The following is a 25,616-nucleotide window of genomic DNA, read 5'->3' as shown; positions in this document are numbered from 1 at the left end:
ATTCGGTGTTGCTTTTCGATGAAGTCACCCAGTAAGCGAATAGGGAGACAGATTTCAAACGGATTTCTAGTTAAAGATGAGACATTTGATTTCCCAGTTTTCTGAAATGCTGCACAGTAGACAAACCACACCAGAGAAACATCCGCATATACTAGAAAACTCGTGCGGTTTTCTGTCTAATCATAGCCTTGTTGGACTTAAGTCAATTTTGGGATTTTGAACCATTTGAAAAGGCCATCCCACCATTGCACTAAAACGCATTTGTGGCTAAGTCTCCAGTTAGCGATGACAAAATACCGCACCAATGTCCAAAAGGACAGCATGATTGAGCATTGACATTTTCTAGCTGAAAGGTTAAACGCACAGACTCTCAACACGTAATCTTTTTTTCATGTTTTTTTTACTACTGCTATTGATCATCAGATGATTGACATCATACCTCTGTGTTTTGCTATAAGAGACTCACTATAAATACTCTGTGGATAATTGTTTGTCTGCACAGGATGTAATATATTATCTGCTGAAGTGAGTTGCAGAGGCATACAACAAGAAGCTTGTAATTATAGTCCAGTGTGTCTTTGTAATTAAAATATGCAACATCTTTATTCTCTTCTAATCTTAGTAGCCAATTTGCCTTAAATATGGAGTGCATACTAATCGTTCAATTTATCATGAAGTATTTGGTCGATTGTATTGAAATAACGGTTGGTGAAGAAATTAAGGCAAAAGCTCGTGCACAGGTGTCCAACTCCAGCCCCGGGGTCGAGTTGTGGCACCATAACGTTTTGTGTGACCCGCGAGAGTAAAACATGTGCATCAACTTAATGGTTTTTTACTAAAATAAAATGTAAATAAAATCTATGTAGTCCTCACTTAAGAGTGAAAGATTACAGAATTTAGAGAATATTTACATTTAAACATTTAAATTTTAAAATACATTTTTAAAAATAATATATATATATTTTAGCTTTAGTAAAACTGAAATAAACTGTAAAATGTTTTTTGCCATTTTTCCTCTTTTCTATTTTTATTAGATGTAAACATATTTGAAAGAAAAATGGGTTTAAAAAAAAAAAAAAAAGAAAAAAGAATACAGGTAGTCCCTTGGATAGAACGGACTTGACTTACGCGATTTTGACATTACGACGCCGGAGTCTCATCCGCCATTGTCTCCAGTCATTTTTTTTTTTCTTTCTTTCTTAAAGCTGTGTAAACAGTACTTTATTGTACCAGGCAGCATCTTATTTTTAACTTTATTAACCTGACGAGTTCTGTCCTCACTAGGCGTGTGCCGGTTACCGGTTTCACGGTTTACCGTGGTGTGAAAACGTCGCAGTTTCAAAACCACTAAAATTTTCCGTCAGACCGTAGTGCGGTATTCGCTATGTTTCTTGTGTCAAAAATGCAGCCAGAAGCGGCTTGGCGCAGCAGCGCTCACCCCCTCCCGTTTGTTGCTGTGTGTGAAAGTGGCGCTATCGGCTAGCCAGCCAGCTAACCCAAAAACAAATACTTCAAACATAAGGCGTACTGTTCTTCAATTTATTGAGCTCTCAAATCGTGCTAAGTGTAATATACAAAATGAATACATTTAAAATGTTGTACAATTAGATTTTTCCATGTGAGTAGCTTCAACAGATTAGCACCATGGTAAAAGGTTGCCAAAAACAAAACACACATTTTCCTTTCAAATTCAATATACAAACTAACTAAAACTTTGAAACTTTTTCCTTCACTTTTGACTTTTTTGTAAAGCTGTAACATACATATGTTCACTTATGTTCAAAACGACATACATTTTAACAACAAAACACCTGACACAAAACAATTGGTGTTCAAACGTCCATCTCATCTGATCAAAATGTAAATTTAGTAGATTAAATTTGGCTAATTTGCCTAGCAAAAGTCCTGTAGCTTAAATGCGACGAATGCTAACGTAGTTACAATTTTCATAGCAAATAGCTCGCAAATAACTCCTCAAACTTTAGTTCTAACCTTAATTACAAATGCATACACAAATATATATTAGCTTAAAAAACTTACAGCCTTATGTAGGAAAGAGAGCAGCTGTCCTATATCCATGTCAGACGAGTCTCCTACTGAGGCTACGTCTACACTAGGACAGATAATTTTCTCCAGGGTATTTTGCCGACTATATTTATATCTGTCCACACTTACGTTTAAGGCGCGTTTAAGGCAAGTTATTTGCGCAAACATGCCTTGAAAGGAGTGGCCTCATGTGTTACCTCATCGCCCGAGCGGTTTACCTCTGAACCGGAAACTCATTACTCGCTAGTGGCAAATTTCGAAATTACTACACCTTCTAAAATGTCATTATTTTGTGATCACTGTTTTTTTCCTGAACGCAATTGAACGCATCACTTAGGAGCGAGAGTGAAGGCCGAGTACGCTCGGCTTTTACGAGCAGTCGCCGAGTTGTGATTGAAATAAATCTTTAGAAAACAACGAAAGCCTGACATCATTACTTGGGATGTTACAATCGATTCTCAGTTGCGCTCTCACCACTTGGAAAATAACAAATAGAAGCATATGGTGTGGCGCTGCGTGTATTTCCTGGAAGCCGCAACCAGGAGTGCTTGTGCATAACAGTGGCGATCCTGGAAGTGGCGACAGGCAAAAATGTCATGGAAAAAACTGATCGTGCGCCTGTTTGACTGGGGGTACCACGCGGGTCAGTTTTCGGGGTTCAGTTTTCCTCGACACATTTTATATACTCATGTTTGATCGGCATTGAGTTGCGGGGGCCAGCCCCGCAGCTGGCTAATCGGAGACAATGCGATGGGAGGACCACAAATGGGCACTGAATTGAAGCCTATTATTGCGAAATAGTTTGAAGGTTCAAGAAAAATGTGTGTAGCAGAAAAGAGGAGCAGGAATGCCAAATCGTAACTGTCCACTTCCATTGTTTATGATGCCGTCATGCCGCACTAAAAATGGCGACGGCATGCACTCACTTCCTTAGTATCAGACTGTTGAATGGAGGCAGCAGTCCATATTTACATTATCCTTCTAACAACTGTTAGAGAATTCTATTCATGCTTAAAACACAACCATTATGCATCATATTTTGTATGCTTTTTGTTAGGCTTGCATGAGAACATTGTAGTATTAATCTGTTGAGTGTGCCTTCTCATGGCGTTGACTACTGCAGACTGTATCACCATATGCCCGAATATGGACTGTTATGTTCCTGTTTTCCAATATGCCCTGAATGAATACAATGAGTGACTGTGGTTTATCAGACTAAGCTTATCTTCGTTCTAGCCGGGACCGGTGTTCAAGGTCTCTGCTCAAAGAAGTTTTTGTATGGAAAAATACCTAAGTTTGTGAGATGATGAGTTTCGTTTCTTAGTAAGTTTTGTTTCACGGTGGGCTTCGGCACAGCCCTTTCAACAGCATAAATGTCCAGCCTCTATTGTACTTCTTCGTACTTTCTGGGTGATCTCAGCTCCTGGCTGGGTCACATCATTTTTTGCCCGAGAGCTCTTGTTTATAAAGCCTTCGAAGAAAAGCAATCCATGGTTGGGGTCGTATTCATTTTCTAATCAAACTATCGAGGTAACACTTGTCTTGGAGTTCAACTTCCCTGACAACAACTAATCCGGATAATAGGCCTACTAGTGCAGCCTACTGCGACTTATAGTCCGAAAAATACAGTAGCTATTCTTTTTAAGGTGTTAATTCCGATTTCCGTCGCCAGCGTAGGAACGGAACTCGTTCATAACCTGGGGACTACATTTATTTAGTTTTTAGGTTTTTAAAAAAAATAATAATTTTTTTTTAAAGTAGACAAAAGTTCGATATTTGCATTCAATAGGCTCAAAAAAGAGTTTGACCATTTTTAGGTCGTCAATGTCTCTAAACAATTAACTATCAAAAAAAGTTGTTGATTAATAATCGATTAGTTCTCCATTCATCGTGGCAGCCCTAGTTGGCAGACATAATAGCCCGTCAAAGCAAGGAAACTATAACTACGATGTGCCCCATTACAAAGAAGAGTTTGACACTCCTGGACTAGTGTTCATAATACTTGGATGCAACCAGTAGAGAATCAAACATTCCTTAAAGCTCCACTTGAGGCAGCAAACAACTTAAACCAGCACTCGATGGAGTAGCTTTCAAACTAGGCGTTAATCATCTAACTTGAGATTTGCTGTCAAGACTTGCCTTGCTGTGTGTGGCCAGTTGTCAGTATTGATCTCCTCTTTGCGTATTCATAAATACAAGCTGTTCCCAGGCGTGCCAGCGTCTCTCAGAGGTGCCATGGAGGTTAAAAGCCCGTCCCAGCAGCGGCTTAATTGCTATTATAAGTGGTATTGTCAGATCAATGGTGTTCTTGTTAATGCAATGGAACTGTTGGACTAACCTTGGCTCAACACCAGTACGTCTGGTTCTGCTCGCTTCACTCACCGAGGCAACACGCCTTCTCTGCCTCCTCCTTTGACTGCATATCGATCCGAGCTTGTCAGCGTCCATCTCCGCTTTGATCAAATTCCAGTTTCAAACAAAGCGTGTGGGGCAGAATTGGGCCTGTACTGAGTCATAGTTGGTGATCCATTATTTTATTGTAATGCTTTTCCAAGAAATAGTCAATGACTGAGACAGCCACTCTTCATTAAAAACATTTCAAAATGTGATTGCACTAATATCAGTAATTGTTTGTTTATGCAGTTTCTCGGTGGGAGGAGACAAAGGAGAGTGAAGCAATAGCGGTGAGAGGTTGCCAGGATACATGATTTTAAATAAATGGCATATCAGAAAATAAGGCACAGCCAGGAATTTAGAGTTTAATTTGTTCCGTTACCACGCTTGTAGCGACTCATATTACGAATCCTTCACAATTGAACTGACTTGAAATGTAATCTGTTTGAATCCTCGCATCTCCAAAATGACTTCTCAGAAAAATCGACCAAGGTGGCTTTATACCTTTTATTGCCATTTTATACCATTGCGCTTTAACATCAACGGAGCACCCCAAAATCATATTCATTTGCTAAGAAAGCAGGCCTACGCTATTGTAATTAACAAAAATATTAGTGTAATTTTTAGTTATAATTGGGCTGAGTGACGTGACCTGAAAATCTTTTTTTTTTTTTTTTTTTTGCCCCCCAATGACGCCCCACCCCCGCTTTAAGGGAAACAATAAGAGCCAAAGACAGGAAGCTCAAAACATTTGTTTAAAAATTGTTAAATGTTAAACAAAAGTAACATAAAAGAAAGTGTAACACGTCTATCAGCCCCCTAGCAGGAAATAATAACTACACAAAGAAGTCAACTTTCTCCTCAACTAATCTATTGACTAAGTGGTTGCCAGATCTCATTTTTTGGAAAAAAAAATCAAAAAAATAAAAAAAATCAGCAACAACAGCAAATCCCTCGAAACGAATAAATATTTTTTTGTAATTATTTGCAATAAAAAAACTCAAATTCATAAAAATGATTTGATGCCCAGGCCTAATTGTCCCCCCAAACCAAAAGCTTAAAATCCTAAGGAAAAGTAATGTTCCCAGTTTCCCACAGGAAATGGTGAAAAGGCGGAATTTTACAAACATTTGAGTGAGTATTCTATAATTGAGACTACATTTCGAAGCTATTGGTCGGCTCTCAGACTCGACTCCCGAAAGAGTTGATCTAAGTCTTTTTCTCAGTATTTTTTTATATCCGGCAAAAGTTGAAACCAACAATAATTCCGCAGTCACTTTTTGTAATTGTAATGCCCTGAGACAAAATTTCTAAATCGTGCTCTGAGGATCGATGCTTATACATTGCCAGCATATATCTACCAAATTTAATAAGTGAACCGTACACATATTACGGAGGAGTGCTGATTTTAGTTAGTGTCCTCATCAAGAAGAACATAACAAGAACAAAGTGAGTGAGAACTTGTGACCTCCCTTTTGGCAGTCTGATAAAGACAACACAACGCCTATTTGATTTGATCTTTAAAACATTTACTCAGATATTTTCATTTTCAATTACTTTTCTATTTTTCGCAGACCCTGTATAATTGAATTCAATGTGTAATTTGGTGTTGAAAATCTATGTTATCTACATTCAACATTTAAACTTTCCCACCAGCAAAACCCCAGAACTCTGCATCTGCCTTAACTGTGGAAGCGGGCCCCAAACCTACGGCGGTGGCGCGCTGCGAATCCCTCAACGGCCGCCCCGCCGCACAGATACGCTGGGTGACCACGGCCAATGGCAACGCCACCACGACATCCAAGCAGGGCCAGGACAACACTGTGTCTGTCACCAGCGAGTACCGTGTGGCTCCCACTGCGGCAGACAACGGCAAAGATATCAGTTGCATTGTTTCTCATCGGACGCAGACATCGCCGGAAAGCTTCCAGATGAAACTCAAAGTTTTATGTAGGATTTTTCAACTTTCATTCAATTGCTCAATTTTTTTTTTGTCTCCATCTGAGCTTGAAGTAATTATTAGAACTCATTGTACTGTGATATTTTCCCTAAATTCATTTCTCTCATTTTCTTTCCCCAGACGCTCCCCAGGTGACAATTGTGGGTTATGACAATAATTGGTACGTAGGCCGTACAAATGTGCTGCTCACCTGCCAGGCTGCTGGAAACCCAGTACCGACGACAGTCCTTTGGAAGTCGTAAGTACCGGCTCATTTCCGCACCCTTTCTATATATTTTTAGGATCCTTTGTCCCTCTCTCCTCACCCTTCATCTCCAAGTCTTCAATCAAGAAGTAAAGCTGTAATCAGCACTTTTTTTTTTTCAATTATTATTACCACTGCAGGTCTCTGCTGCGATTATGGAAATAGCCACTTAATTTCTCATAATGGACTCGAACCTAAAATTTAACCCTTCCCCGATGAGAAACACAATATGACTCGCTGCATTCGGCTACTCTGATTTTTCTTCAATTACCTTGACTGTGCCTCTATTGGCAGAAATAATCATCCGAAAGTGTAGAACTAGGAAACGATAGTGATGAGATATTGAACTCAGATCCTTGCCATATCTATCATATTTTAATATTGGATGTTGAGGAAGGCAAATGTTTCACTGATAAGATTAGCGGACTTGGATGACATCGCACAGTGAGTGCATTATGCAAATGAAAATCTTGTGTAAGCAGTCTGGCTTCTAAGGAGTTTGGTTTAGTGCATATATCCAACTGTCTATTTGTACAGTCATTTACAATGAGTCATGAACAGAATTCCATTGTGTTTGCATTTGAAACTTTGGATATGGACAAACACAGTCAAACACAAGCATCACCGTTGACAATCCATTCATCAATAATAAATACTGGGCAGTAGAGCTGTCACAATTACTGTATTTTCGGACTACAAGTCACACCTGAGTATAAGTCGCACCAGCCATAAAATGCCCAACGAAGAGAAAAAAAAAAACATATATAAGTCACCGGAGTATAAGTCGCATTTTGGGGGAAATTTACTTGATAAAATCCAACACATAGAACAGATCTGTCATCTTGAAAGGCAATTTAATATAAAAATACAATAGAGAACAACATGCTGAATAAGTGTGCATGAACAACGTAACACAAATATACTGTCCTCACCAGGACGCTACGGCTCGGTCCTGGCTATACAGCGAGCTAAACTCCCAAATGACGATGCTTGAAGTCGGTATAATTTGCAGAATCAATTTCGTTCTCGATACCAAACAGGTTCACATCAACGTCCCGTATTTTTCGGACTATAAGTCGCACCTGATTATAAGTCGCACCAGCCATAAAATGCCCAACGAAGAGGAAAAAAACATATATAAGTCGCACCGGAGTATAAGTCGCATTTTTGGGGGGAAATTAACTTGATAAAATCCAACACATAGAACCGATATGTCATCTTGAGAGGCAATTTCAAATAAAAATACAGTAGAGAACAACATGCTAAATAAGTGTTCAGTATGATCATGTTACATGATGCATGAACAACAAAATGCAAAGGTGGCCAGTATGTTAACTAGAGCTGAAACGAATACTCGAGCAACTCGAGTTTAAAAACTGATCGGAGTAATTTTATTCACCTCGAGTAATCGTTTACTTTGACAGCTCTAAGCATCACGTTTTGCTCGGACTACTTTTAATGCGGGACAACGCGCTGATGTCAAGTGCGTAGAGGAAGAAGAAAAAAAAAAAAAAAACTTACTGCAACCGACACTTACTGCAACCGACAGCCACTACAAACGATGCCGACGTTGCTAAATACTAGCCCGCACGATGCTACGTTGGTAAGTAGCGTCTGACGAGTCTCATAGAGATCACATGTATGTTGAACTAGATGCTAAATGATAGACTCGGCCGCGTCTGGGCAGCGTTAGTAAACAGCCGCCATCTTAAAGCAGTAGAGCGCTAAGCGCTAATAAAGAGCGCTAAGCGCTAATAAATAAAGATTAACGTTACTTATGACCACTGTCGATGCGTGGCTAACGTTTCTTACTTACAGGCTTTAACATAACATAGCGTTGTGGAGTGATAAGGGTGTAAAATGAAAACTCAATAATGCTAACTATCAATTTTAACTCAGTAGTCATTGCTGGATAAAACACCAAGTAGCACTGGTCCCTAATGTGCTCCAATACAGCCTGTATCATACATTTATTTTGAACACTGCAAAAACTCAAAATCCTATCAGGACTTACAGTTTAGACTAACTTAAAACTTAACTAGAACTTAAAAATGGCTTGACACAAATAGAAATTCAATTGAAACACTTTTAAGTGATGTGTGCTATCAAGCGTAACGGCATTTTTTATATATATATTTTTTAATAAGATCTAAAGGTTTTTTGAGTGAAAGCAGTGAATTAGTCTTTTTTTTTTATTCTAGTTAATCTGAGATGCAATTGTTGGATGTTTTCAACAATCTACATCGAAAATTAAGACCTTGATTGACTGAAAATGGTTCAAGATTAGATGAAATGTCTTGTTTTCTCATGTATATTTTTAATTGCTCTTCACCTAAAAATATATTTGTTTTATCCGATTACTCGATTAATCGATAGAATTTCCAGTCGATTACTCGATTACTAAAATATTCGATAGCTGCAGCCCTAATGTTAACGTAACATAGCTATTAAGAGTTATTCAGATAACTATAGCATAAAGAACATGCTAAGAAGTTTACCAAGCCATCAGTGTCACTCCAAAACACCAAAATAACTTGTGAAATGATGTCATAATGTGTTAATAATTTCACACATAAGTCACTCCTGAGTATAAGTCGCACCCCCAGCCAAACTATGAAAAAAAACCTGCGACTTATAGTCCGAAAAATACAGTAAATAAATGATGATTAGGTGCTGTTACAGCAATGACACAAACGGTTAGCATGCGTTCGCTAGCATCAGCACATCGTTCAAACAACCACACAACTGGCTTTAAGTGTCCAATCGCGGGTGGAAAACAGACAACAACAACAAAAAAGATGATAAACACAAGTGTTGCCTCTGTAGAGATGTTTTACAAGCATAAACAATGAACGTAGGTTCGCAGCCGTGTTTCTCTCTCGCTAACTCGCCCACTTACTCAAGCTGGGTAGCTGTTCTTCTTCTTCTGGCGTGTGAGCGATCTTCTTCACGTAAACAAGTGCGAATGCGCCCTCATGTGGGCGTGAAAGCGCCACAAACTAAAAGCATGCATTTCAATATAAAAAAGTCAATAATACAATTGAACACACATTGCCAAAGACAGAACGTGAACGTGGCCATAGCTATTAAGAGTTATTCAGATAACTATAGCATAAAGAACATGCTAACAAGTTTACCAAACCATCAGTGTCACTCCAAAACACCAAAATAACATGTGAAATGATACCATAATGTGTTAATAATTTCACACATAAGTTGCTCCTGAGTATAAGTCGCACACCCAGCCAAACTCTGGGGGGGGGGGGGGAGAAACTGCGACTTATAGTCCGAAAAATACGGTAATCGACTAATAAATTCTCAAATTAGTTGGTACCTATTATGTGAGCTGATGAATCGTCTAGAGACATTGTTCACCTTAAAATTGTCCAAATCCTCATTTTCAGTGTTAATAGGTAACACTTTATTTGACTGCAGCGTCATAAGACTGTCATAATTATCTATCATTGGGAATTACTGAATGCTTATGACAGATGTCATTAAGTTTCAGCCGGCAAATTGTGTCACTGACTCCATTTATGTCCAGCTTGGATCTTTTGCATCCATTCAAAAGTGAGATAATTTTCCGGATAACACTAAATGACATCTATTATAAGCATTCATTAATGGTCATGACATTGTTATGTCATAATTATGATGGTGTAATGACAATCTTATGGCGCCACTGTCAAATAAAATTTTACCGAATACCATAACTAGCAATTAATGAAACAACTGTAACTGTAACTGAATAAGTAATTTGCACAGAAAATGAAATTTGATTGTTATTTACATCTGTAGTGCTGCAATGCATGCTAGGAGGCATGTTGGACAACAACAATGTTGGTAGCAGGTGGCAGCAGAGGTTGATCGTGAAGGCCAAATGAAGCCGTTAGGTTCAAAGCTTCATGATGGTTAATTTGGTAATATAACAGTCGTGTGACACCGCTGTCAAATAGTGTTACCGGTTAATATCATTTGGTGTAAATATCCCATAATACAGTGAGGACAGCTGCGGCTTACAGTCAAGTGCGGCTTATCTATGAACAAATGTCATTTTCACGTCAAATTTGTTGGGTGGCGGCTTATAGTTGGCAGCGCCTTATAGTCCGAAAATTACGGTATAAAGTATGTTTATTATTTATTTATTTATTAAGGTTTTTATTTTTTTTATTATGAAAGAAAAATAGTAAAATCATTGTTTACATGTTTTAAATATCAAATTATACTGAAAAATATATATTTCAAATAAATTAGAAGAAAAGAAATACTACATTTTCTTAACTAATTTTACATTTTTTACAGAAATATTTCCCATAGGCACACCACCTTTGGGAGGGGCTAAAGCGGTCGGGTGCGTAGGGAGTTGGGCGGCAGCCAACAGCGGCAGCCTTGGTGGTCTGACCCCCAGCTACAGCAGCTAACTCTTGGGACATTGAATGTCACCTCTCTGGTGGGGAAGGAGCCCGAGCTGATGTGTGAGGCAGAGAAGTTCCGACTAGATATAGTCGGACTCGCCTCTACACACAATTTGGGTTCTGATACTAATCCTCTCGAGAGGGGTTGGACTCTGTTCTACTCTGGGGTTGCCCACGGTGGGGGGCGCCAAGCAGCTGTGGGCATACTTAATTCCCCCCGGCCAGAGGCGTAGCAAGGGTCCCTGAGGGCCCCAGGCAACAAGCAACATGAGGCTCTTCTGAGTCACGTGACACACATACATACTCGCGCAGTATAATTAACACAAAGGTGGGGGGGTGTGAGTGCGCGCTGCGTTCGGTCATGTTGGCCATAAAAGTGGCGAAAACTAAGCACTTTACACTGACTGATATGTATGTACTTACATTCGTTCATGGACGCACACATTTTAAAAGGTGGCCGTCCTCTGCTCGAAATGCGCACCTTACGCCTATTCTTGCTCCCAGAATACGCGGCGTTTGTGACGTAGGACAATAACAGGACTGGTTGCTATGGGAACGTACGCATACCCAAGGAACCTTGCTAAAAGGAGTATTAAAATTGCTAATAAAATCGTTTAGGATTATTTTAGATGCATATACAGTTGTGGTCAAAAGTTTACATACACTTGTGAAGAACATAATGTCATGGTTCTCTTGAGTTTCCAGTTATTTCTACAACTCTGATTTTTCTCCGATAGAGTGATTGGAACAGATACTTCTTTGTCACAAAAAACATTCATGAAGTTTGGTTCTTTTATGACTTTATGATGGGTTAACAGAAAAAGTGATCAAATCTGCTGGGTATAAAATTTACATACATGGATCTGAAAAAGCGAATCATTGACTTGAACAAGTCAGGAAAGTCACTTGGGGCCATTTCAAAGCAGCTGCAGGTCCTGAGAGCAACAGTGCAAACAATTGTTTGTAAGTATAACGTGCATGGCACTGTTTTGTCACTGCCACGATCAGGAAGAAAATGCAAGCTATCACCTGCTGCTGAGAGAAAATTGGTCAGGAGGGTGAAGATTCAACCGAGAATCACCAAAAAGCAGATCTGCCAAGAATTAGAAGCTGCTGGAACACAGATGTCAGTGTCCACAGTCAAGCGTGTTTTGCATCTCCATGGACTGAGAGGCTGCTGTGCAAGAAGGAAGCCCTTTCTCCAAAAGCGGCACCTTAAGGCTCGACTGAAGTTTGCTGCTGATCACATGGACAAAGATAAGACCTTCTGGAGGAAAGTTCTCTGGTCAGACGAAACAAAAATCGAGCTGTTTGGCCACAATGCCCAACAATATGTTTGGAGGAGAAAAGGTGAGGCCTTTAACCCCAAGTACACCATGCCTACCGTCAAGCATGGTGGTGGTAGTATTATGCTGTGGGGTTGTTTTACTGCCAATGGAACTGGTGCTTTACAGAGAGTAAATGGGATAATAAAGAAGGAGGATTACCTTCAAATTCTTCAAGATAACCTAACGTCATCAGCCCGAAGATTGGGTCTTGGGCGCAGTTGGGTGTTCCAACAGGACAATGACCCCAAACACACATCAAAAGTGGTAAATTTAACTGAACTGCACCAATTCTGTCAAGAGGAGTGGTCAAAGATTCAACCAGAAGCTTGCCAGAAGCTTGTGGATGGCTACCAAAAGCGCCTAATTGAAGTGAAAATGGGCAAGGGACATGTTACCAAATATTAGCACTGCTGTATGTATATTTTTGACCCAGCAGATTTGATCACTTTTTTCTGGTCACCCATAATAAAGTCATAAAAGAACCAAACTTCATGAATGTTTTTTGTGACAAAGAAGTATCCGTTCCAATCACTCTATCAGAGAAAAATCAGAGTTGTAGAAATAACTGGAAACTCAAGAGAGCCATGACATTATGTTCTTCACAGGTGTATGTAAACTCTTGACCACAACTGTATGTTATATTTTTCTGATAGAGTATTCGACAAGGAATACGATAGACCCATTAATAGACTTTTTGGGAAAAATCACCATTTCTTTAAGTAGTCACATGAATAATGAGGGGGCCTGTGAAAATCAACGTAAAACAACTCGGCAAGGACTTTCCAGAGAGTAGTTGGTGCGTCACTCTTTAAACAATCATATGGTATTAATAGCTGATTGGACTTTCTTAAACATGTATAATCTACATGACATGGTTAGTGCTGATTGGGATTGATAACAGAATCGTTAGATAATCTGCCAAATGATTCCATAGTATTGAAACACTCCCTACACTTGTCGCTGCGACAGTGCAGTAAAGCTGCGTGTGCTAAATCTGTTGGCCCTCTAGGGGCCCCTGCTGGCTGGGGGTTGCCTGGTTAGCCTAATGGGACGCGACGCCTCTGCCCCTGGCTTGGTGTACGTTGGGGTTTACCCCGGTAGACGAGAGGGTAGCCTCCCTCTGCCTTCGGGTGGGGGGACGGGTCTTGACTGTTGTTTGTGCTTATGCATCGAACAGCAGCTCAGAGTACCCACCCATTTTGGAGTCCTTGGAGGGTGTGCTGGAGAGCGCTCCTTCTGGGGACTCCCTCGTTCTGCTGTGGGTCTTAGCGCTCAGGTGGGCAATGACAGTGAGACCTGAATGGGTGTGATTGGGAGGAACGGCCCACCGATCAGAACTCGAGCGGCATTCTGTTATTGGACTTCTGTGCACGTCACGGTTTGGCTATAACGAACACCAAGTTTAAACATAGGGGTGTCCATATGTGCACTTGGCCACCCTAGGCCACAGTTCGATGATCGACTTTTTAGTCATGTCATGGGATTTGCGGCTGCATGTTTTGGACACTCGGGTGAAGAGAGGGGCGGAGCTGTCAACTGATCACTACCTGATGATGTGTTGGCTCCGATGGTTTATAACTGTTATGGACAGAATTTCTAGGTGTTGAGGAGGCCAGGTTTTGTGGCCTCAGCATTGCATCTCTGCTTCATCAAGCCGTGATCTTTAACTCTCACTGGAGTGGTTCGCAGCCGAGTGTGAAGCAGTTGGGATGAATATCAGCACCTCCAAATCGGAGACCATGGTCCTCAGTCGGAAAAGGGTGGTGTGCCCTCTCCGGGTCAGGGATGAGATCCTGCCCCAAGTGGCGGAGTTTAAGTTTCTTGGGGTCTTGTTCACAAGTGAAGGTAGGAGAGAGCGGAAGATCGACAGGCGGAACAGTGCAGCGTCTGCAGTGATGGACTCTGCAGCAGTCCTAGCTGAGCCAAAAGGCGAAACTCTCGATTTACCAGTTGATCTATGTTCCTACCCTCACCTATGGTCACGAGCTGTGGGATGTGAACAAAAGAACAAGATCCCAGATACAAGCGGCCAAAATGAGTTTCCTCCGCAGGGTGTCCGGGCTTTACCTTAGAGATAGGGTGAAGAAGCTTCCGGGAGGTACTCAGGGTTGAGCTGCTACTCATCCGCGTTGAGAGGAGCAAGCTGAGGTGACTTTCGGAGTCCTCCCTGGAGGAGGTGTTCTTTGTATGTCGCACTGGAGGGAGGCCCCTGGGACGACCCAAAGACATGCAGGACAGACTTTGTCACCCGGCTGGTTTGGGAACCTGCCGAAGAAGCTGGTTGAAGCAGCTGGGGAGAGGGAAGTGTGGGCTTCCCTGCTAAAGCTGCTGCCCCTAGGATCTGATCCCGGATTAAGCGGTTGATAATGGATGGACGGATGGATGGATGAAAGAGAAATTCAATAAATAACATAAATTTCCATTTATTCTATTCCTGTACTGTAGAGATTATACCAGGGTTATCCAATTCCGGTCCTCGAATGCCCTTATTCAGCTTGTTTTCCATGTCTCCTTCCTCCAACACACCATAATCAGGATTGTTATCAGGTTCCTGCAGAGCTTGCTGATGAGCTGATGATTTGATTCAGGTGTATATTCAGGAGTTGGATACCCCTGGATTATACAAATCATGAAGGGTTGCCAATAATCCTGAGTAGGACTGTCTGCTGGAGCTTTGAACAATATTGGGTTAAAATGAAGACGTAATGGCTCAATCAAGTATACCTAGTCATTATTATTATTATCATACTAATACTGTGAGGATACTTAGTCTGGGAATAGTAGGGTACCATGCAATTACTAAACAATATACAGTACATGTTTGCATGTTTCTAGGGTTGATTCAAATCAATGTAAATACAGTACCTCTTATATAATTACACCAGATCACTGTCGGTCTTTTAATGTCACATAACCTGCAGAAGGTCCTGTTGTGAATCCTTGGTCTATGCTTTTGCAAAGTTTTGATTTACCTTTTATAGTCGGTAGCTGTGTATTGCTGCGTTTGTGAGTACTCCATCAATCGTAGTAATGTCAGACTCGCACTACCAGGTTAGATTTGTCAGCCATCCGGTTCATATCTCATTTTAGGCCCAATAGAATTTATCTCCTGACCTATATCACCCTTATCCAAAAAGGGGGAACAAAAAAAATGTGTGGCTTGAACTATGTAGAGTAAATCCAGTCTGATACATTTTTCTCCAGTATGACAGGAGCGATGCCTGATACGGTGCAAATCAAAGACAACCAGCTGAAGGTACTGAAGGTGGACGAGGCCGTCAACACCACTTTTGTCTGCGAGGTCAAGAACCGCGTCGGGACCGGCAGGGACCAGGTCACTGCACTTGTCAGAGGTCAGTCAAATAACACGCTTAAACAGTGTATGCATGCAGGCCAGAGGATGTTAAAAAGAAAACCACATTTTCAACTAGTGTATGGAATCTCACCAGGGACAATTATTGCAATTGTAGATAATGATGCAAAAGTTGTTTCTTTTTGCATTCTGTGATGATTCAAAGCTGTTCTTTTCATCATCATCTATTCAGCAACACTATGCTGGGAGTGTCATAACATTGTTTCAAGTCAAAGAATCAAATCACGCTTTCAACAAATGAAATCACATGCCTTCATCCTAACAAAAACACTTAATAGGACTTTTATCACACAGGCAACACATTCCTGATGTAGTCAGCTTTTATGTGGTCTCTAGGGAGTGACGCACATACATACTCACACTTTCTGTAATGTAGCGAAAAGCCCAGCTGCTCAGTCCATCATGTGTGGGTATATACATTCGAGTGTGTATCACCTCCCTTCCTGTCCTACTTTTAATGGCATTTCGTTTTCTTGGCGAATGCTCCATCGCATACTCCCCTATTAATGTTTCTATGCTGACTGTTTGCCCTCTCCAATCCTTTGGCTTTCAACCATTTTCTTATTTTTAATGAGCTCCGTGAATCCTTCATCAAAAAAAAAAAATGTATATATGTTTTTTAAAAAGTGATTACAGGAAAGACTTAAGTAAAGCAAGCGAGTTGCGTTCATTAGAAGCAAGGCTGCAAACGTCGGCCGAGCTTTACCCAGATGGAAAATGACTCTCACATCTAGTGAACTTTTATGGTGCCTTGTGTGCGTACCTGCTCCATTAGTCCTTTGATTGCTGAGAATGACCACTTTTGTGTAAAATTGCTTCTTAAAGCAACTGAGGCAAGATGGAGTGCAGTACTCTTAACTACTGTGATTCCTGCACTATAGAGCATGACATCACGTGCAAGAAGTCAATAAGCCGCAGTTGTTCACGTTTGAATATGTCATATTTAAGAAAAAGATTTGATTGAAATAAGGTCTATTGTCTATAGTGCTTGATGAACTGGGCTAAGCACTAGCTTAGCAGTTTCGTCACAGCAAAGTGTGGCTATCTGCCATTTTAAAATCTGTATAACTACCCATAGCTAACTGTTCTTCTGTAAGCACACTAAGCCTAAGTTGAGGCCATTGGCTATTTTTGTCCTCACCCCGTTAATACACCAGGCACGTCTGTGGCGCGTCAACGTTGCCTTCGCGTCAACACACCACTGACAGTCGCCCCAATTTCCACAGGACACGTTTTACGAGCGGAGGGTCTGTGGAGCGGTTCGATGGGTTCACGCGAGGATTGCAAAACCGCACGAGAGTAGCGGGTATTTAAAAATACTAATACAACAATCATTTGCCTTTCAGATCCCGCGTATTGGTCAACTTGCTTTCTGAAAGAAAGAAAAAAAGTCCTGTGCTAGAGAGAAAAACAATCACAATGGCAAAGATTCAAACATGTATTTTACAAATTAAATGCCTCAATGAATCATTTTTTTTTCTTAATTATTAATTATTAATTAATGGTTTTCAAAAGCTTTATTGATAAATTTTCTCAAGTTAAAACGCAATGCAGAAAATAATAAAATTAATTGCATATTATTTTGAAAGTCAACCGGATCCACCGTATTTTTTCCGCGAGTGACTTCCAATCTGCCTGATCATACCTAGAAGTATTAAAGCAGGAGGGTCGCGTCTCACGTCAAATAATAAACTCTGCAGTTCTTTTCGAGTGCAACACGTTGAAACTCTTCTAGGACGCGTCTAAAACGTGGCCGCACTAGGAGTATGCCATCTTAGGAACCCCACGTTTCGATTCGTTTACGATTCAGGGTGCTACGATTCGATTATTGAGCAATGATCACAGTATTGATGATGATCACAGTTATCACGATTATCACGATTATCGATGCATCGTACATCACTAATAAATAAAATAGCCAAACAAATTTATGTCCATTATTTATTTAATATTGCCTAATGATTCAACGGGAACGATGGAAACATGCCCATACAACAAAAAGCTGCCCTTAAACTGCTTATTTTTTTACAAGAAAGGGCAAAAACATTAACCATTTTAAAGGCAGTACTTATTCCTCAACATGCCCATACAACACACAGCTGACCTTGAGATACTGTTTTTCACAAGAAGGTGTAAAAACATTAGCTGTTTCAAAGGAAGTACTTATTCCTCTCAACAATACAATAAAATTTACACTGGCGGAATAAAATCCACATTTTCTGGAAACAAACAAAGTGTCTTTAGAAATAAGACTTCTTTTAACCAATATACTTTGTTTTCACAGATTTCTGTACTATTTTGCATGTTTGTAGTGTTACCGCTGTACTCAATCCTGGTTTGAAACATCTGGAGTGACATTTGTATACACAACAAACAACACACAAATGGACATGGGAATATACGTTAGTGAATTCGCTAATTAGCTTAGCGCTCGGCTCTAACTGTTAACATCCCAAAAACAACAACAATCAAGGCTAAACAGTACAAGAGGGTTCGTGTACTCGTCTTATAGATGCACACGGGGAACACACTCAGGACATTTTTCAATAGACATGACTTGATACTACTGCTGGATAACTGAAAGACAAGGAGCAACGAACTATCTCTCTTCTATCTCTCTCTTCTCTTCTTCTAAAAAATAACTTGCGCAAAGAAGCGTGACCGCCGGGTCTCTGCCTGTTTCATACGCAAATTTATTTTCCAGTCTTTCGAAAAGGAGTAAAAGTCTCGCTCAGTAACCCGCGACATCCATCATAACGTTGTGTGTGCGTCCGTTAAAGGTGTCCGGGCGGCAGACGTGTCTTGAATTTCGTTCTGTTATGAGCAGCTGTCATAAAGTTATTAGGGAAAATCATCGTTTTTGAACATTTATGAATCAAAATCGAATCGTCACGTGTCAAATCGCGATGCAGCTAATAATCCATTTTTCGGGCGCTCCCTTAGGGCCGCACTGCGACTGGTGTGCACACGCTGCTTGACTTAAACGGCCGCGTTTCACATCGTTGATGCGGCGGCAACATTGATGCGACGTATACGTGCCTGGTGTATTACCGGGGTAAAGAGTGCTCAATGGAAATGGTTAGCCAATTGCCATGTGTCGGCACTAGCATAGAGGCTACTTGTAGAAAACAGTCCAAAGCCATCCTTTTTAACTCTGTCTAACCAGACATAGTTAGCCATAAAATAATTCTTCTGTAATGGTACATAACATCAAAGCCAGCCCTTTGTGTTGATAAAGTTTTTGATTTAGCCTGACAAAGCTAAACGCTAGCAGGTACCACCGCGTACTAGAGCCGGGTGGTAAACCGAAAATTTACCGTTACCGAAATTCTTCACGATGACCGACGTAATTTTGACCATGTCGGTAAAGTCGGTAATTTAATAAAACAAGAAAATATAGTCTTTTCATCCTGCTTTGACTCTGTGTTGTTCGGCTATGTTCATCAAGAAAGCAGTCAGTTACGTATGAAGTCACGTGGTTATCAGCAAATCAAACAACAGAAGCCCGGTAGTCTAACGCTAGCGGCTAACGCTACAGCAAACGTGATGGAGTCGGTCTTAAGGGAGCTTCACCCAACTTTCAACCGACATTAAGTAGACTTTTGGCGGCTTCCAGACAGGCTTTCACCTGCTGTCCTCCCTGGTTCTCACGATTTCAGGAGAGTGTGCTTTCAGTGCTTCCTACTGGTAGCCAGGCCACAGGCTAAAACTAGCGGCTAACGCTACAAATGAACGTGATGCAGTTGGATAGCGGCTCTAACCTTATCGAAACTGCTGAAATGAGTGGACTGGGCACGGACTGCATCTAGCAATCATTATGTCGCGTTATTTTGTGTCTCTCTGTGTGATTTCTCTGATAGCTCTTATGACGGTAAAGCACTCAGCATAAAGTATAATCCAACAGTAACGCCTATGTATAATATGACCGTTTAAAGGCCACAGCTTTTTTCCTGTATGTGCTTGCTTTATTCTGCCATCATAAAATCTTACATATTTCATTGGCGTAAGAGCAATATAGAATTAATGTGGTTGTGTCTGTGTGGGGGTGCATGTGTGCGTGCATGTATTAAAAATTGCTGTGGGAAAAAAGAACCTGAAACCTTGACGTAAAAACTTGTTTTGAGTACTTATGTCACAGCAGCCATTACCAATAAGTTGTCTGTTTGAAGTGTACTCTTAAAGCTGTAAGTCATTTGTGTTACAATGACATGTTTGCACAGTCGTCATATTGATTTTTATAATGTACATTTTTCGAGTCATACAAGCTGTTATAAATGTTCACACTAGAATTCTTATTGTTTAAGAAATGTTTGTATACTTAATGTTTAGACTGAATGAGCGATTGTCAACTTGAAAGCTGGTAAATACATTTAACGAGAAACTGTTAATTTGTATTTCATGCATTGATTCAGATTTTCAAATTATATAACAGTCCGCTTGGGCGAATTTATCGTCATTTATCGTTATCGAGGTAAATTTGCTCAATTTACCGTGATACTACTTAAGGCCATATCGCCCAGCCCTACCGCGTACTAGAGCTGCAGCTATCGAATATTTTAGTAATCGAGTAATCGACTGAAAATTCTATCGATTAATCGAGTAATCGGATAAAACAAATATATTTTTAGATGAAGAGCAATTATAAATATACATGAGAAAACAAGACATTTCATCTAATCTTGAACCATTTTCAGTCAATCAATGTCTTTATTTTCGATGTATATTGTTGAAAACAGCCAACAATTGCATCTCAGATGAAACTACAATTAAAAAAAAAAAAGACTAAGTCACTGCTTTCACTCAAAAAACCTTAAGATCTTATTTAAAAAAAATATATATAAATTATATACACACCTGAAAATGCCTTTACGCTTGATAACACACATCACTTAAAAGTTAGGATTTTTTCCCCACGTGTTTCAATTGAATTTCTATTTGTGTCAAGTCATTTTTAAGTTCTAGTTAAGTTTTTTCTAAACTAAGTCCTGATAGGATTTTGAATATTTTGCAGTGTTCGAGATAAATGTATGATACAGGCTGTATTGGAGCACATTAGGGACTAGTGCTACTTGGTGTTTTATCCAGCAATGACTACTGAGCTAAAATTGATAGTTAGCATTATTGAGTTTTTATTTTACGCCCTCATCACTCCACAATGCTATGCTATGTTAAAGCCTGTATGTAAGACACATTAGCCACGCATCGAAAGTGGTCATAATTAATTGAAACCTAGCCCTCCGCAGGGCTAACGTTACGTTAATCTTATTTATTAGCGCTTTGCGCTCTAGTGCTTTAAGATGGCGGCTGTTTACTAACGCTGCCCAGACGCGGCCGAGTCTGTCATTTCGCATGTAGTTCAACATACATGTGATCTCTATGAGACTCATCAGACGCTACCTGCTACCAACGTAGCATCGTGCGGGCTAGTATTTAGCAACGTCGGCGTCGTTTGTTGCGGCTGTCGGCTGCAGTAAGTTTTTTTTTTTTTTTGCTTCTCCCTCTACGCACGTGACATCAGCGCGTTGTCCCGCATTAAAAGTAGTCCGGGCAAAACGTGATGCTTAGAGCTGTCAAAATAAACGATTACTGGAGGTGAATAAAATTACTCGGATCAGTTTTTAAACTAGAGTTACTCGAGTATTCGTTTCAGCTCTACCGCGTACCAATCAGAACTTCCTAAATTCCAGGATGTCCAGCGCAATCCGGGACTGTTGGCATCCCTAGCTGAGAGCCATTTGTCAACATTTTGAAATCCAGTCTTTTAAAATGATTAACCAGCACTTCTATTGCTGAGCAGTTCCATCACAGTGTTGAGTTAATGGTTGCCATTCGGGAAACTGGCAAGCATAATAATAAGGTGGTAGCTGGGTCCCACATTTCTTTTGGCAGGTGGCTTTTTCAGTGGAACTGGTGTGCCTGTGTTCCCCCATCTTCACCCAGTGGTAGCCTCCTCTCATTCTCTTGCCCCACTCTTTGTCTGTTCTTTCCTGATGTCTTGTTTGGGTGCTGGCAGTGGCTACATTGCACTGAGTGGGTACGGGCCATTGCTCTCCCAGCGGCATGGTCCGCTCCTGTGTTGGTGGGTGTGTGCGTGGGGTGTTGTGCGCTTCCTGGTCTGATCCCTGAATGCTGGTTGAGTGTGATTCAGATGGGCCGGGGGATCGCCCTAGGACCCAGACAGTGTTCTAATTGACTATGGCCGTAGGCATCGGGGCATTTCGAGATTGCTACCCCTTTTGGCTTGATCATTTGATCGCGGCCAGCCCCTTCCTGTTCAAATGGATCGACGGTCTATCGCTGCCAATTAATTAATCAATTTAGCAGGTTTGTTCATAACAAGTGTGAAATGTAGACAACATTTATTGTCATTTACTGGGACTTTGACTATCACCATGTGCAATCAGAGCAATAGAATGCCACTTAAGGTGCAGAAAAATCAATACCCCCACCCTCCTGCCGATCCTCAACCGTTTTAATTGTGTCCCTCAATGTCATTCCCGCCTACATTGCAAAAATACGCCTCACCTCCTCCTTTTTACGCCACTCAAGAGCAAATTATTTTCTGCTGGCGGTGAATGACCGACCATGCTTTTCTTTGAGCAATCTTTGTTCCTGCCCTCGTTTAGTTCTTTTCTGTCTTTCTTCCATTCCCTGGGCTCCCCATACGGTGCCACAGCGTGCGTCACCCCTCCTGTGGGACCCCTCTGCTCTGGCGTGCATTCTATGTCGCACAAGCGATCACAACACATCCCGCTGCGGTTTTATAGGCGAGGAGCAAAGCCCCGGTGTAAAAAGTAAAAGTCCAGGCAGGCAGGCGGGCGGGGAGGAAGATTGAGGCTTTTTATGGACTGAGAAGTCAGCGAGTGTGCAGCAGGATGAATCAGTGCCAGCGTGCAATCCAACGAAGACACGAGGGGATGGAGAGCGAGAGAGAGAGAGAGCGAGAGAGGATGCTGAAGGCATTTAAAGCTCCCATGGGAGTCTTGTGCCACTGCATCCTATCTGCAGAGCTGTTGGCCTGCACTATCTGTGGCTATATAGCGTGTGTCTGTCTTGTCTCCAAACCTCTCAGAGCGGATCAGTCACCCTTTGCTGCTTGAGCTGCTGGCTGCTTTACTCGCTATTTCACCATCCGCTCACCACTTTCTCACTCCTTTCCTTTAATATATATTATCCCCACGTTCCTTCTTCTCATTTTTCTTTTCACCTCACCCTTGCTTTTTTTCCAGAGCTCCAGTTAAACTTTGTGCAGTTTCTCTCTGCTGTCATCTTCCTACTCCATCTCTTGTGGTCCATCACCTTCTTCCCACAAGTCTTAGTCACCAGCAGAAGAGCAGGGAGGGAGGTAGGGAGAACAAGATGGGACCTGAATTTGCAGTTAGAACAGACAGATGGAATGGAGCAGTTTGACTTGAAAGTGTTGGTTCAATTTTAAGGAGAAGGGTGGTGAAATGACTCACCGTGAGTGTGCAATCAAATCCCTGGACAATAATCCTGGAGTGTGACTTGAAGTGCGCTATCATGCTACATTTTGACTGACGGCTATTTGACACGTTCTGTAAAGTGCTTTAGAATAGCTGCAGCTGTTGTGAAAGCGATAAAGTGGAGTTTAATTATGTGTCGTGATGAAACTGTATGGATGGATCATTACAATCTTATGTGTATAGATGTACATAAACATTTTTACATTATTCTAAGACTAGATTGTTTGCTTTTTGCAGAATTGTGCCGCATATTTTAAACATTTTTGGAAAATTTGTGCAACGGCCTTGCTAACTGGTTTTACATTTTGCAGCTGAAATCTGTGACCATTTTTGTTAACCAGTCAAAACGGTCAACTTTGGTGTATTAAAAAAATCTTCTAGCTGTTTTGTCGTTGAATGTAATGCAAAGGTAAGCACGACTTTACAATACAAACCTTGAAGTGAGTTTCTGAGGTGAGGGTTTATACTAGGGGTGTGACAAAATATCGAAATGGTGATATATCGTGATACTTTGTATCCCAAAAGGTTATTGATATGCTCCTGCCAAGAATCGAGACATTGTTGTAAAAAGGTGACAATGTCTAAAAAAAAATAAATAAATAAAAAGGAACCAGCAAGTTGCTACCAAAATCTACCACCATAATAGTGTCTCAGTGAACTCTAAGGCTGCATTGATGATGCTCGACGCCCAATCCATTTAGACTGGGAACATTCGTTCATTCGAAACCAGAGCATTCTGTCATTCTGTCCGATTGTCAGGGTATTTACAGGTCACTTGCTGTTCATTTTAGGGTATTTACAGGTCATTTCCTCTTGAGTTTGAGTCACTGCCTATTCATTTGGGTGATTCCCAGGTCAATTCCAGTTCTGTAACTCAAAATAAACAGGAAGTGACTCATAAAATACCCCGAAATCAACAGGGAGTAACTGAAAACCTTAATTTGCCCAAAATTACCTCATTGCCAAGCACTGGCTGCCACTGACGGCCATAGACGTTCAATCCGTGTGAAGTGGGAGGGATGGCAGCGAATGAACGACGCTGCCACCCTCCCATTTCAAATGGATTGGACGTCTACTAGTGATAAACTCATTCCAATTCACAGCAGAAACTTGTTTTTCTGTTTATTAGTTCTTTGTAGAATATCCTGGAATGATTTCCTGATCAATGTATCGATAATCGTTGTATCGCCATATCGTCAGATCATCGTTATCGTGAGCTTTGTATTGCAAATCGTATCGTAATGTGAGGTACCAAGAGGTTCCCACTCCTAGTTTATACCATATTTTGCTTCATGATATTGATCCCAATGTAGGCTATGCGGTATAGGCCAATACTTTAGCCATATCACACCTTATGAAAAATAGCCCAAATAGATTTTTGGGCAGTTTGTATTAAATTACATAATTGAGTGATACAAATTGAAAAATGGCTGTTGTCATTGTCCTCATCTATAAGCCAAACTTGCTTTGCGTCATTGGATCGTCATCTCTACTATCATATCAACCAGGACTACTCTCACTGATGTCAAACATTTTTACAACATAGGTCGGTAAAAAGGCACTGAAATCAGGGACCAAAATGTTTTTGTTTTTATTCTGTTCACTACTGGTTACGTCGGAAACGGAACTCAATAGGCAGTGTTTTGGTACCCTACCCTACATGCCAGCACAAACCATCTTCCTCTGTTTTTTTATCGCGGTTGTAAACGTCATCTCGAAGAGTACATATGGCATTGGCGCGTTATTTGTTAGTCCGCGCTGATACTGATGCTTGCAGTTTGTTCTGTATCAGGGCACCTTCTGAAAATAATATCAATATCGGTAAAACATTACTTAATTTATGAGTAATTTAGAAAATAACACTGTGTGAGTGTCAGGGAAATTCAAATTTGAACTCAAAGACAAGTGTTACCTAGATAGCTCGATTAGAGAAATGAATACGACCCCAACCATGGATTGCTTTGCTTTGAAGGCTTTATGTACAAGAGCTCTCGGGTAAAGACGCGGAGCCACGCACAAAGCGCCTCTCCGCATGTGGACAAAAGAGAAATGCAGGGCATGCCTCTATTTATGGGTTGATATCATAGAAACACAACCGAAACTTACTATATCATCTCCTGGTAAAAACATCTCAAGTTACAGAAAAACATCTCTCCTAGGGGAAAACCACCTCAACTTATAACCTTGACCACCGGCTGGCTAGAACGATGATAAGAAACCACAGTCCTCCCTTGTAGTCATTCAGGGCATGTTGAAAAACAGGAACATAACAGTCCATATTTGGGAATAGCTACAATGTTCTCATGCAAGCATAACAAAAGTATACAAAATATGATGGATAATAATTGTGTTTTAAGGATGAATAAAATTCA

The 25,616-nt window shown here is 40.8% G+C and overlaps 1 protein-coding gene across 3 annotated transcripts in view; it reads left to right on the top strand.

Moving 5' to 3' along the window:
- The window catches only part of si:ch73-22o12.1 (nectin-2), a 332,756-nt gene that overhangs the window by 130,181 nt on the left and 176,959 nt on the right, over positions 1-25,616 (top strand). For all 3 annotated transcript variants that reach the window (XM_057833548.1, XM_057833546.1, XM_057833545.1), the window contains exons 4-6: positions 6,097-6,390; positions 6,521-6,638; positions 15,592-15,740. In XM_057833548.1, the coding sequence (XP_057689531.1) occupies positions 6,097-6,390; positions 6,521-6,638; positions 15,592-15,740 (561 nt within the window). The remainder of the gene's footprint in view (positions 1-6,096; positions 6,391-6,520; positions 6,639-15,591; positions 15,741-25,616) is intronic.

The sequence above is a fragment of the Corythoichthys intestinalis genome, chromosome 4, assembly GCF_030265065.1.
Source record: "Corythoichthys intestinalis isolate RoL2023-P3 chromosome 4, ASM3026506v1, whole genome shotgun sequence".
Taxonomy (NCBI): Eukaryota; Metazoa; Chordata; class Actinopteri; order Syngnathiformes; family Syngnathidae; genus Corythoichthys; species Corythoichthys intestinalis.
Note: the sequence above shows the minus strand (reverse complement) of the source record. Positions and strands in the feature narration are given on the sequence as shown.